Source organism: Ranitomeya imitator, chromosome 3 (assembly GCF_032444005.1).
Source record: "Ranitomeya imitator isolate aRanImi1 chromosome 3, aRanImi1.pri, whole genome shotgun sequence".
Lineage (NCBI taxonomy): Eukaryota > Metazoa > Chordata > Amphibia > Anura > Dendrobatidae > Ranitomeya > Ranitomeya imitator.
In genome coordinates, this window is record NC_091284.1 from 524,491,062 (window position 1) to 524,503,734 (window position 12,673).

At 44.2% G+C, this 12,673-nt stretch overlaps 1 protein-coding gene across 1 annotated transcript in view; it reads left to right on the forward strand.

The window, feature by feature from the left end:
- The window catches only part of LOC138672193 (SH2 domain-containing protein 1B-like), a 56,707-nt gene that overhangs the window by 14,137 nt on the left and 29,897 nt on the right, over nt 1-12,673 (forward strand). Inside the window, exon 3 of the mRNA XM_069760199.1 lies at nt 6,379-6,562. Coding sequence (XP_069616300.1) covers nt 6,379-6,562 — 184 coding nt within the window. The remainder of the gene's footprint in view (nt 1-6,378; nt 6,563-12,673) is intronic.

A 12,673-nucleotide genomic window follows, 5' to 3' on the forward strand; every position in this document is an offset into this window, starting at 1 on the left:
TATACTATGTGGCCTGTGTCATATACTGCATGGGCAGTGTTATATACTACGTCTCTGTGCTATATACTATGTGGCTGTGCAATATATTACGTGGCTGTGCAATATACTACGTGTCTGTGCTATATACGACGTGGCTGAGCAATATACGACGTGGCTGAGCAATATACTATGTGGCTGGGCAATATATTGCGTGGCTGAGCAATATATTACGTGGCTGGGCAATATACTACGTGTTTGTGCTATATACTATGTGTCTGTGCTATATACTGCGTGGCTGGGCAATATACTACGTGGCTGTGCTATATACTACGTGGCTTAGCAATATACTACGTGGCTGAGCAATATACTACGTGGCTGAACAATATACTACGTGGGCTGTGCTACATACTATGTGGCTGTGCAATAAACTACGTGGCTGGGCAATATACTACATGGCAATTTGAACCACGCTTCGCTAATTGCTCGCGGCCGGCCGGCCGAATCCTGTGTATTCATTGCATTATTCTGAAAACTTTGTAAATAAACTACATATAGATTCTAGAATACCCAATGCGTTAGAATCGGGCCACCATCTAGTATATGTATATATACCTATTCTATGTGTATATATCTATTCTATTCTAACCTGTTAGTGTGATTTTACTGTACACCATGCTGAATTACCGGCTTTTCAAATGACACCGGTGCGTAAAAATCGGACAGAACTTGCATGGTGCGAGTGCTGTGCGATTTTTTTTCTCGCACCCATTGACTTACATTGGCAAGTCTCGTCCGAGAAACGCAGCAATACGCAGCATGCTGCGATTTTTTTCTCAGTCCGATTTCAGCTGAGAAAAAAATTGCAGATGAAATGTCACCCATTGAATAACATTGGTCTGAGTGCAATCCGGTTTTTAATTGGATTGCACTCGTCCGTTTTTCTCACAAGTGGAAATGAGCCCTTAGCTGTATACTCACACTGTGTTTCATTATATACATTGCATGGTTTTTTATTAATTATGATTATTAGTATATAATATACAGTGGGGCAAAAAAGTATTTAGTCAGTCAGCAATAGTGCAAGTTCCACCACTTAAAAAGATGAGAGGCGTCTGTAATTTACATCATAGGTAGACCTCAACTATGGGAGACAAACTGAGAAAAAAAAATCCAGAAAATCACATTGTCTGTTTTTTTAACAATTTATTTGCATATTTTGGTGGAAAATAAGTGTTTGGTCAGAAACAAACAATCAAGATTTCTGGCTCTCACAGACCTGTAACTTCTTCTTTAAGAGTCTCCTCTTTCCTCCACTCATTACCTGTAGTAATGGCACCTTTTTAAACTTGTTATCAGTATAAAAAGACACCTGTGCACACCCTCAAACAGTCTGACTCCAAACTCCACTATGGTGAAGACCAAAGAGCTGTCAAAGGACACCAGAAACAAAATTATAGCCCTGCACCAGGCTGGGAAGACTGAATCTGTAATAGCCAACCAGCTTGGAGTGAAGAAATCAACAGTGGGAGCAATAATTAGAAAATGGAAGACATACAAGACCACTGATAATCTCCCTCGATCTGGGGCTCCACGCAAAATCCCACCCCGTGGGGTCAGAATGATCACAAGAACGGTGAGCAAAAATCCCAGAACCACGCGGGGGGACCTAGTGAATGAACTGCAGAGAGCTGGGACCAATGTAACAAGGCCTACCATAAGTAACACACTACGCCTCCATGGACTCAGATCCTGCAGTGCCAGACGTGTCCCACTGCTTATGCCAGTACATGTCCGGGCCCGTCTCAAGTTTGCTAGAGAGCATTTGGATGATCCAGAGGAGTTTTGGGAGAATGTCCTATGGTCTGATGAAACCAAACTGGAACTGTTTGGTAGAAACACAACTTGTCATGTTTGGAGGAAAAAGAATACTGAGTTGCATCCATCAAACACCATACCTACTGTAAAGCATGGTGGTGGAAACATCATGCTTTGGGGCTGTTTCTCTGCAAAGGGGCCAGAACGACTGATCCGGGTACATGAAAGAATGAATGGGGCCATCTATCGTGAGATTTTGAGTGCAAACCTCCTTCCATCAGCAAGGGCATTGAAGATGAAACGTGGCTGGGTCTTTCAACATGACAATGATCCAAAGCACACCGCCAGGGCAACGAAGGAGTGGCTTCGTAAGATTCATTTCAAGGTCCTGGAGTGGCCTAGCCAGTCTCCAGATCTCAACTTTATAGAAAACCTTTGGAGGGAGTTGAAAGTCCGTGTTGCCAAGCGAAAAGCCAAAAACATCACTGCTCTAGAGGAGATCTGCATGGAGGAATGGGCCAACATACCAACAACAGTGTTGCAACCTTGTGAAGACTTACAGAAAACGTTTGACCTCTGTCATTGCCAACAAAGGATATATTACAAAGTATTGAGATGAAATTTTGTTTCTGACCAAATACTTATTTTCCACCATAATATGCAAATAAATTGTTAAAAAAACAGACAATGTGATTTTCTGGATTTTTTTTCTCAGTTTGTCTCCCATAGTTGAGGTCTACCTATGATGTAAATTACAGACGCCTCTCACCTTTTTAAGTGGTGGAACTTGCACTATTGCTGACTGACTAAATACTTTTTTGCCCCACTGTATATATATATATATTTTTTTTTTTTAATTAACATTTAATAAATCGTGGACTCACCAAACCTTTCTTTCCACCACATAAAAGTCTCTCTACGGCTAAGTTCATTTGAATGTATAAGAAATTATCTGATTTTCATTAAAAAATGGGAGATTTTCACCTTCAATTGTCATCCATATATGTATTCCATTTTGACACATTTATATATATATACAGTTATTTAAAATTTACAATACCAAATACAGTTTCACATGTTTTAGATTTGCAATGTATCCATGAGAATTGGATGCTATTCGGTTGATCATAAGGGACCTGGGTTTTTTTCATGTGCCCATTAACCTAAATAGGTGGGTCTCATCCAAAATATGGAGGAGACTAGTGCATGCTGTGGTTGTTTTCACACACAGATTCGATCTGAGGTAATAAAAACGCTCATCTTAAGAGCCTGATTGAATAACATTGGTGCTAGTGCTGTTCACGTAATGTCAATTCTTCCACGCACAGAACTTGGTCCGAAAATATGGTTGTGTAAACTTGGCCAAATTGTAATTCTACCATGGTAAAATAGTCTGATCTGTTATTGGAATGGCAGTATAGTGTAGCTTGATTATTACGTGAATACTGCCAATTCCCTCTCAAGCTTCTTCTAGCCTAAATGTAATTTATTGACATGTCCATAGCATAATAAATGTTGCTAGCTGAAATCCTAGAAGGCAATTCCAACCCCTTTATTTTACTAACAAATAGCAGAGGACTAGTTAAACCCTTGCCTTCAGTTTCTAGATACTACACAGTATTTCAGTCAAAAACAGTTCGTATGTAGAAAAAAGGTTTAATTTTGAGTGGATACCCTGCAGATAAGGCCACTAGTGCTTCCTCATCAAGATTTCCCATGTCACTCAAATGTGAAGTTTTCCTAAGTCTTGTAGGGAATTTATCAATCAGAGCTTCACTGGGCATTTTCCTGCAAATGTTACTTCCTAAAGAGCCAAGGTAACATTCACGACCTTGATCTTTTCTGACTGGACCCTAGTTTATACATCATTTGCTCTGCAATGGCTTCTTGGACACTTTCTGCAAATTGTTGAATGTATAAAAAGAGCACAGTGAGGTCAAAAATACTCTGTTGTAAAGAAGTCACAGTAAATGAGCAAGTGCTAGTCAAAAAATGAAAAAAATACAGGGTATTTAGTTCATACGTTTTTTTGCAAAAAAATGTATATTAAGCTGCTCCACCAATCGCCAAGGTATACCCATAATAGAGCAGTCCTATCTAATGTATATAATCCCTATCTGATGTATTAAAAACCTGATCTGTATAGTACCTGTATAAGCAGGGTTTAGAGAGAAAATATCCATGTGGACATCCAGGGTAGAACAGCTTCTATGCAAACGGCCCACAGAGGAGTAGTGGACTCCCCAGTCTTGTAGAAACAAGTGAACAATTATAGAACCAAAAAACACATGGGCTACCTGCACAGTGAACAAGTCTGTAGAAACCTGTTCACACCACCAAGAAACTTGAAGACACAAAAAGAGCACAGCGAGGTCAAAAATACTCTGTTGTAAAGAAGTCACAGTAAATGAGCAAGTGCTAGTCAAAAAATGAAAAAAAAATACAGGGTATTTAGTTAATACATTTTTTTGCAAAAAAATGTATATTAAGCTGCTCCACCAATCGCCAAGACTGGGGAGTCCACCACTCCTCTGTCGGCCATTTGCATAGAAGCTGTTCCACCCTGGATGTCCACATGGATATTTTCTCTCTGAACCCTGCTTATACAGGTACTATACAGATCAGGTTTTTAATACTTCAGATAGGGATTATATACATTAGATAGGACTGCTCTATTATGGGTATACCTTGGTGATTGGTGGAGCAGCTTAATATACATTTTTTTTTTGGTGGTGTGAACAGGTTTCTACAGACTTGTTCACTGTGCAGGTAGCCCATGTGTTTTTTGGTTCTAAAATTGTTGAATGTACCTGAAAAACAAACTACAAAGGCAAAACTGTCACAATTCCACCCTTCAGTGAGTCTGGGATGCAGCTCAACCATTCAAACTGGTACAGGGGCATGATAAAGTACTTTAATTGACAGCTCATGGTCCAGTCTGGTGCAGTGGCATTTTGAGCTGTCAACGCAATGATACCATGTTTTGGCATAGGTGGTTTTTCTTTTTGGATGCTGCCCTTCACGTGGTTGTTCCTTCCCGGTGAAAGACCTGGCTATTTATTGCTTGCGATGAGAAACACTTGATGGTGTCTCCACGGCTTTTCTACATGCATTTGCATATTTCTCATAAGGGATGGGGGCAGTGTTCTGGATCACTGTGTTAAGAAATACGTGATGGTGTCTCCGCGGTGTTGGATGTTTTTTAATCTCCCCGAGGTCATTCATCCTTATGTTTATAGTCCTTTTACTAGGCACTGCTCCTAATAGCCAGTTTCCTACTCCACACTGATGAGGGGCAAATACCCTGAAACAGCTGTCTGTGGATGGATACCATGTTTTGGCATAGGTGGTTTTCCTTTTTGGATGCTGCCCTTCCCGTGGTTGTTCCTTTCCGGTGAAAGACCTGGCTATTTATTGCTTGCATTGAGAAACATGTGATGGTGTCTCCGCGGATTTTCTACATGCATTTGCATATTTCCCATAAGGGATGAGGGCAGTGTTCTGGATCACTGCGTTAAGAAATACGTGATGGTGTCTCTGCGGTGTTGGATGTTTTGATCTCCCTGAGGTCATTCATCCTTATGTTTATACTCCTTTTACTAGGCACTGCTCCTAATAGCCAGTTTCCTACTCCACACTGATGAGGGGCAAATACCCTGAAACAGCTGTCTGTGGATGGATACCATGTTTTGGCATATGTGGTTTTCCTTTTTGGATGCTGCCCTTCCCGTGGTTGTTCATTTCCGGTGAAAGATCTGGCTATTTATTGCTTGCGTTGAGAAACACGTGATGGTGTCTCCACGGCTTTTCTACATATATTCTCCTTCTTGACTTGACTGACAGTCTCTATGAAGTGTGACTTCTGGCAAAGGAGTCATCAGTGAAGCAGAAGGAGGCTGCCCTGGGCAGGGAATAGAGCTGGAGTGACAGAGGCTTCAAATCTACAAAATGTTCTTCAGCCTCATCTGCATAACAATTCAAATGCTGACTTTTTAGTAATAAAGGAAGGGACTGGTCATGTGAAGGTATTGCCGGACTAGTAGACTTGAACTTCTATAAAAGAGCTCATGTAGATATATTGAGGCTGTTGATATCCTGCTGGCAGATTCTTTTTAAAGTCACATTTGACAAGCATATCATTCGCTGTTTGCCTGGAATAATTCAATTTCACTTCTATGTACTTGATTCCAAAAAGTTCAGTTTGTCTCATCAACAAATAATACTTAATGAATCAAAAATGTTTTTATAAATATATTTTTTGAGTGTTTTCGAAACATTTTAATAGGAATTATCCTAAAGGGGTGGGAATCACAACCTTTTGGTTTATATCATGCTAGTAAAGTTTTTCCAAGACGGTAGTTTTTTGCATCACAATTTAAGGTCAGATTTTACAGACATTGTTTTTACACCTTTCTACACCCTTTTCTATTCTGAAAACAGTAAATTCTCCAGGATACCAATGGCCAGTCCTTAGGACTCTGCTTATAAACTCTGCATTGTCATTTTTAATAATCTCTTTACGATGTGTCAAAGTATTATTATCATTATTACTTAGCTAATACTGTGTTATTTTGCTCACTTCAGGCAGGAAATGGAGTTAAAGAGAAGCTATTCCCAAATCTCAAGGAGCTTATATCTTATTATGAAAAATCTAATCAGGGATTGGTGCACAATCTGACCTATCCTGTCGACAAAGAGTCATGTGAGCAGATGCCAATCTCACCAAGAGGTTCCTTGAAACGTAGCGTACTGGAGGAGACCTATGATGGTAATGAAAAATTGGCATTTCCCCCATATTTTTTTACATGATGTGCTAAAGTATAAATTAAAAGACACAAAGTCATTGTTTGATAGCTCATTGTAAATCATGTAGCAATAGCATTCTTAAAGGGAACCTGTCACCCCCAAAATCGAAGATGAGCTAAGCCCACCGGCATGTAGATAAGCCCCCGATGTATCCTGAATAGTGTTGAGTGATCCCTTCTGATATCAAGAAGTATCGGTATCGGATTGGATCGGCCGATATCCAAAAAATATCGGATATTGCCGATACCGATACCAATGCAAGTCAATGGGACACAAATATCGGAATGTAAATAAGCCCTTTCTGTCATTCTCCATCCTGTTCCGGAGGGGGGAAGAGTGTGGGCGGTGCGTGGGAGGACACTGTGCATGTCTGTGTGTGCGGGCGGGGTCTGTGCGGGCCTGCCGGGGATCTGTACGGGCGTCTCGGGGGTCTGTGCGGACTTGCCGGGGCTCTGTGTGGCTTGCGGGGGCACTGTGTGGGCTTGCCGGGGCTCTGTGCGGGCTTGCTGGGGCTCTGTGCGGCTTGCGGGGGCTCTGTGTGAGCTTGCCGGGGCTCTCTGCAGGCTGCTGGGGGTCTGTGCAGGCATCGTCCGATGGGACTACAAGTCCCATCGGACAATGCCTGTAACAGTGACAGTGATTGACACATTAGCCAATGATGGGAGAGTAGTAGTCCCATCATCCGGCTAATGTGTTGAATGTAAAAAAAAAATACTACATACATACTACATACATACTACATAAAATGCATTCATACATTACATACAATACATACATACAGACATACAGTACATTAAACAGAGTTCATACTCACCATGACTTGTCACTTTGTTCCCCGAAGCCAGTGTCATCTGTAAAAAAATATGAAAATAACAAACAACCAATATACTCCCTGTCCGCAGAAATCCACGAGTGTCCCACGACGATCTCCCGTAGAGAACGGCAGCATCAGCGGTTGCGACCGCTCTCTAGGGGCTCCAGGAACACAATGACGGGAGGAAGGTATCCTTCCGCACTGTATTCCTCCGCCGCTGTAAAAAAAATAGTCCCTAGTCTCACTTTTGGCATTGTTGTATGAGAAATTTTCCCACGCAGCAATTGCCATAAAGTGAGACTTTGTCCTAAGGTAACCTCTCAGTGATCCACTGCAGGAGCCATTGTCTCCTGTCAGTATGTCACTGAGGGTCCTACAGAGCAGTGACATTACCCGATGTCACTGTTCTATAGGGGAGATTGTCGTGGGACACTCGTTATTAATTGGATTACGGCGGACAGGTAGTATACGGTTTATTATTTTACGTTTTTTGCAGGCGCTAAAGTATGGTAAGTATGGTTAAATGAAGAATATTAAAATACTTTTTTCCTAATGTGTGTGTTTTATTAACCCTTTATTACTATTGGATTAATTATGGATAGGCGTCTTATTGACGCCTCTCCGTTATTAACCCGGCTTAATGTCACCTTACAATAGCAAGGTGACATTAACCCCCTATTACCCCATATCACACCGCTACACGGGAGAGGGAAGAGAGGGGCTAAGTGCCGGAATTGGCACATCTTACAGATGCGCCATTTCTGGGGCGGCTGCGGACTGGTATTTGTAGCCGAGGGGGGGGCGGGCAATAATCATGGCCCCTCTCTAGGCTATGAATATCAGCCCGCAGCTGTCTGCATAGCCTTTCTGGCTATAAAATATAGGGTGGTATAGAAGATGCAAAGCACAGCCTAAGTAGGGGAGTTGCACAGTCATAGGTGCCCAAACCTGAACGTATACAATATAAGTGACTAGCACACTCCAAAGTGTTGTGATGCAAAAAGTGGGGGTTTATTACATACAGTAATCACAAACGTTTCGGTCGATACTGGACCTTCATCAGTGTGCTACAAAGAAAATTATATACAAAACAGGAACAATAAATGTGTTGTACATAACAAAAGCAAAACAAAAAAACAAAAACAGAAGTATATACATCACAGAAAACAAGGTCATGGAATTGGGGAGAAAAAACGACCATGGAGTACACTCAACATATACAGGTTCATGTGTATATATATATATATATATATATATATATATATATATATATATATATATTGTTGGATAGTAAGCTGCAAGATCTAACATCAAGGATATTAGTACAACAGGGGCATATGTTCAAGAAGGAGTGTGAGAGGACTGCTGTGTGGAACACGAGAGGTGGAGTGATATGCCGAGGGGAGGAAGTTGGGGTGCGGTGAAAACATACCTAGATACACTTGTAAACTTGTATGGCCCCAGATAGATAGGTTACTGTAATTTGCATCTAAAATGGAAGAGGTGAGGTTATAGCCAAAACACTGGTGGTGCCATTGAAGTGTGTGGAGCTAAAAAGGGGGTACATACCAATCAGAAATTCTGGTAAAACAAAAGGCCGGGAAAAATAGCACCAGGCTATCTGTGGAGTAATAGCATAGTGCATATGGGAATACACAAGGAAATCCCAATACTATTGTGTCATGTATACATAAACAATGCTTAGGAGGGGTACATGAAGCGCCCCCAGACACAGGGCCACAGGTTACTCAGTACCGGTCCTTTCTGTCTCAGTTCTGGGGTTGTCACGGTGGCTGGACCCGGTCCATGACCCTGCTAAGGGGCGTCCAATGAAAGGTGATGGTGCGTGGTGCAAGGTGCGAGGAATAACGAGGACACAGAATTGCAGTCTCTTTACCTTTTACTGAAGGTTTCAGGATCCTCAATCCAGGGCACTGTCAACAGGGCTGTCTACCGGCCGGTCCGAAGGCACATCCAGAGTTCCCTTTGCAGGTGGAAATCAGTGCCTACCACTAGCGCCTGTGTGTTGTAGTTCTTCCCTGCTGGGCATTCGGGATAGTTCTCACAACTTCTGTTCTCGTTCTTTCTAGATCTTTCTCTCTCCGTCCCCCAGGTTTGTTATGGCTAGGACACACCTTTATGACAGGTAGGCCTGAAGTTATTCTGGGACCCTAGTGTCGCCCCTCTCCCACGATTGCCCCCTTTGTCCTTCTTAGGTGATGTATGGTAGACAGCCAACCTGTAATTAACTATCCTGCCGCTGTTTGAAGTAATGCGTGGAGACTGTTACTTCCTCGGTGCTCCGGCCACCGGCTATGCACCTCAGTAGGATGTTGCCGTTATCGGGGCACGACTCCTACTGGTTCTCCTTTGTACTTGATCTCTTGTCTCACTGTCCACAATATCCTTCACTTCGTGTCCTTTCTTTAGATACCGCCGCAAGGTAGTGCAGGCGCGGTTCCGTAACAATCTGTCCTTTCGGCTAGGTACCTGCCAGATTTCCCAGTTCTGACAGGTCCTCCCTGGAGCTCTCCCAGGCTGCGTTCTGCCTAACTTCCTGTCCAGCCCATAGTTTTACCAGTGTGAGGAGTGATCTAATAAATAGGCCTTTTGCTCCCCCTAGTGGCCGGAGTGTGAAGTGTAATGTGTGCTGTGATACCTGGTCAGAAGAACTCCTTTAGTGCCATCAGACGTACCATCACTCCCCTTAGTGGCAGAGCGGCGTTACTACAACGACCAGATCTCTCGGGCGCTGCACTCCCCCCCAGTTAAATCCAGTACTTCCCGGACTGGGAAAAGAAGAATAACAATACATGTTAATAGAAAACACACAAAAATTCTTATATACTATGAACAAATAAATATAACAGTGCTTTCCGTTATGGAAGGTAAGGACGCTTGAACGTTGCAAAAGATTGGTCATGCACAGTCCATGACTCCTAGTTCAGTAGGTGCAACCATAGAACAGCAAGGACCCTGGGTAAACAAAGGGGACCCTGTGAAAGTTTTGGAGTGATTCACTGTCCATCACGCCATTGTCCATTTTTAAACCTATAACACAGATACTTACACAAGCATTTTCAACCAAATAGTAACTATCGTTAATATCTCCAAGGCCTATAGCGAAATGGAGTCTGATCCTTGGTGCTACGCGTAGACCTCCGCCGCGCAGGGGTTGCTACTGGCCTGACAGGACCCGCTACGCTTGCTATCGCTAGCGTAGTGCACTGTCTTCTAGCTACACTTCTAGTGAGTCTGGGCAGCACTGGCATACTGGAGTCCTCAGTGCTGCCACTATTAGTGGTGGGCATGGCAGATTCACCGATGACAGAGGGAGGGCCCGCTGGTTCGACCGTTGGCATCGCATCTTCTGGCAGGGTCGACTGCACTTGCGGATCCAGATGCCCCGGCACCACATTTAGTTCTGGCGGTTTCGGTTGACGAAACGTTAAGACAGGTACCACAATGGCCTGATTTATTTGAGTCCAGGACTGGGGAAAATCACCAAGAACAGTGTGTATCATCTTCTCCTCTTCCACGGGCGGAGAAGTCCTGAAATCTGTTTCCCCATCTTTCAGCTTATCAGGGCATATTTTCAGGTGGTCTCTTGATATGGCCGTTGAGGTCTCCCCTCCGTCTTTACTGATGAGACAGACCTTCGTATTGTCGAAATCGGAAGAGAATGGTATACGGTTCCGCTTCCCATTGATCATCAAGCTTGTGTAGTCTCCTCTTTCGTTTGAGTACTTGCTCACCAGGTGCCAATGGAGCCGCGGAAGCATACTGGTTGTAGTCCCTCTCTTGCTTCTGTCTGGCTTGAGCGAGACTCCTTGCTACACATTCCTGTACTTTGCGGTACCTATGCTGCCTCTCGGTATCCCAATCCGCATCTGGCAAGATATCTTCGGGGGTCAGGACCCCCATGTCCAGATCGACGGGCAACTTGCTAGACCTTCCTCGCATCAGGTATGCTGGGGTGCAGTTGGTGGAATTCACCGGGATGTGGTTGTACATATCCACCAAGTCTGGTAACTTTGTAGGCCACAAGTTCCGCTCCTCTACAGGTAAGGTCTTCAGTAAGTAGATCACCACTTGGTTCATCTTCTCACACATCCCGTTGGTCTGTGGATGGTACGGCGTGGTTCTGATCTTCTTACACCTGTACAAATTGCAGAACTCCTGGAACACCTCCGCTTCAAATGCTGGCCCCTGATTGGTCAACACCTTCTCTGGGTACCCATGGGGTCGACAGAAGTACTGCTGGAAGGTTTTGGCAGACGTCCTAGCCGTCAGATCTTTGACTGGTACGACTACCAGGAATCTGGAGAAGTGGTCCACAATGGTGAGAGCGTAGATATACCCTGACCGGCTAGGTGTTAGCATTACGTGATCCAGCGTGACCAACTCGAGCGGCCGTTTGGTCATGATGGGCTGCAAGGGAGCCCGTTGGCTGTCACGATCCTTCCGGCGTAAGCTACAGGGGCCACACTCTCGACACCACTTCTCGATGGCCTTCCTCATGCCGATCCAGTAGAACCTCTCACAGAGTAGCCTCTCCAGCTTCCTCCATCCGAAGTGTCCTGCCCCATCGTGGTACGCTCCCAGAACCATTGGCACATCTTGTCTGGGGACCACAATCTGCCACACCAATTCGTGAGTGCGGGGGTCGATGCTCCTTCGGCACAGCTTGCCATTGTGAATAAACAGTTTGCCCCTCTCCTTCCACAACTGTAATGCCTCCGGTGGATCATCCGGGCCGGGATGCAAACCTGCCTGCGTCAGGAGATCTTTCACGACGGACCGCAGGGTCACCATCCTGGTTCTCTGTCCACCCGTGGTGGGGCAGGATATTCAACGGGGCGCCCTGTTTGTTTCTGTGCCTGTTCTCTACCTGATGGGAACACTGAGTTGCCTTGGGACGATGGAAAGCGGGCAGCTCCACTTCTTCAAATGCTTCTGGATCTTCCTCCGTTTTGGGTAGGTGAGGCATTTGGGACAATGCATCGGCATTCGCATTCTTGTGCCCCGCCCGGTACTTGATGGTGAAGTCGTAATTGGACAACCGGGCCATCCACTGCTGCTCCAAGGCGCCGAGTTTCGCTGTGTCCAAGTGCGTAAGTGGATTATTATCCGTGAAGACGGTGAATTTCGCTGAGGCCAGATAGTGCTTGAACCTCTCCATCACAGCCCAAACGACGGCAAGGAATTCCAGCTTAAAGGAACTGTAGTTGTCCGGGTTCCTTTCAGTTGGGCGAAGCT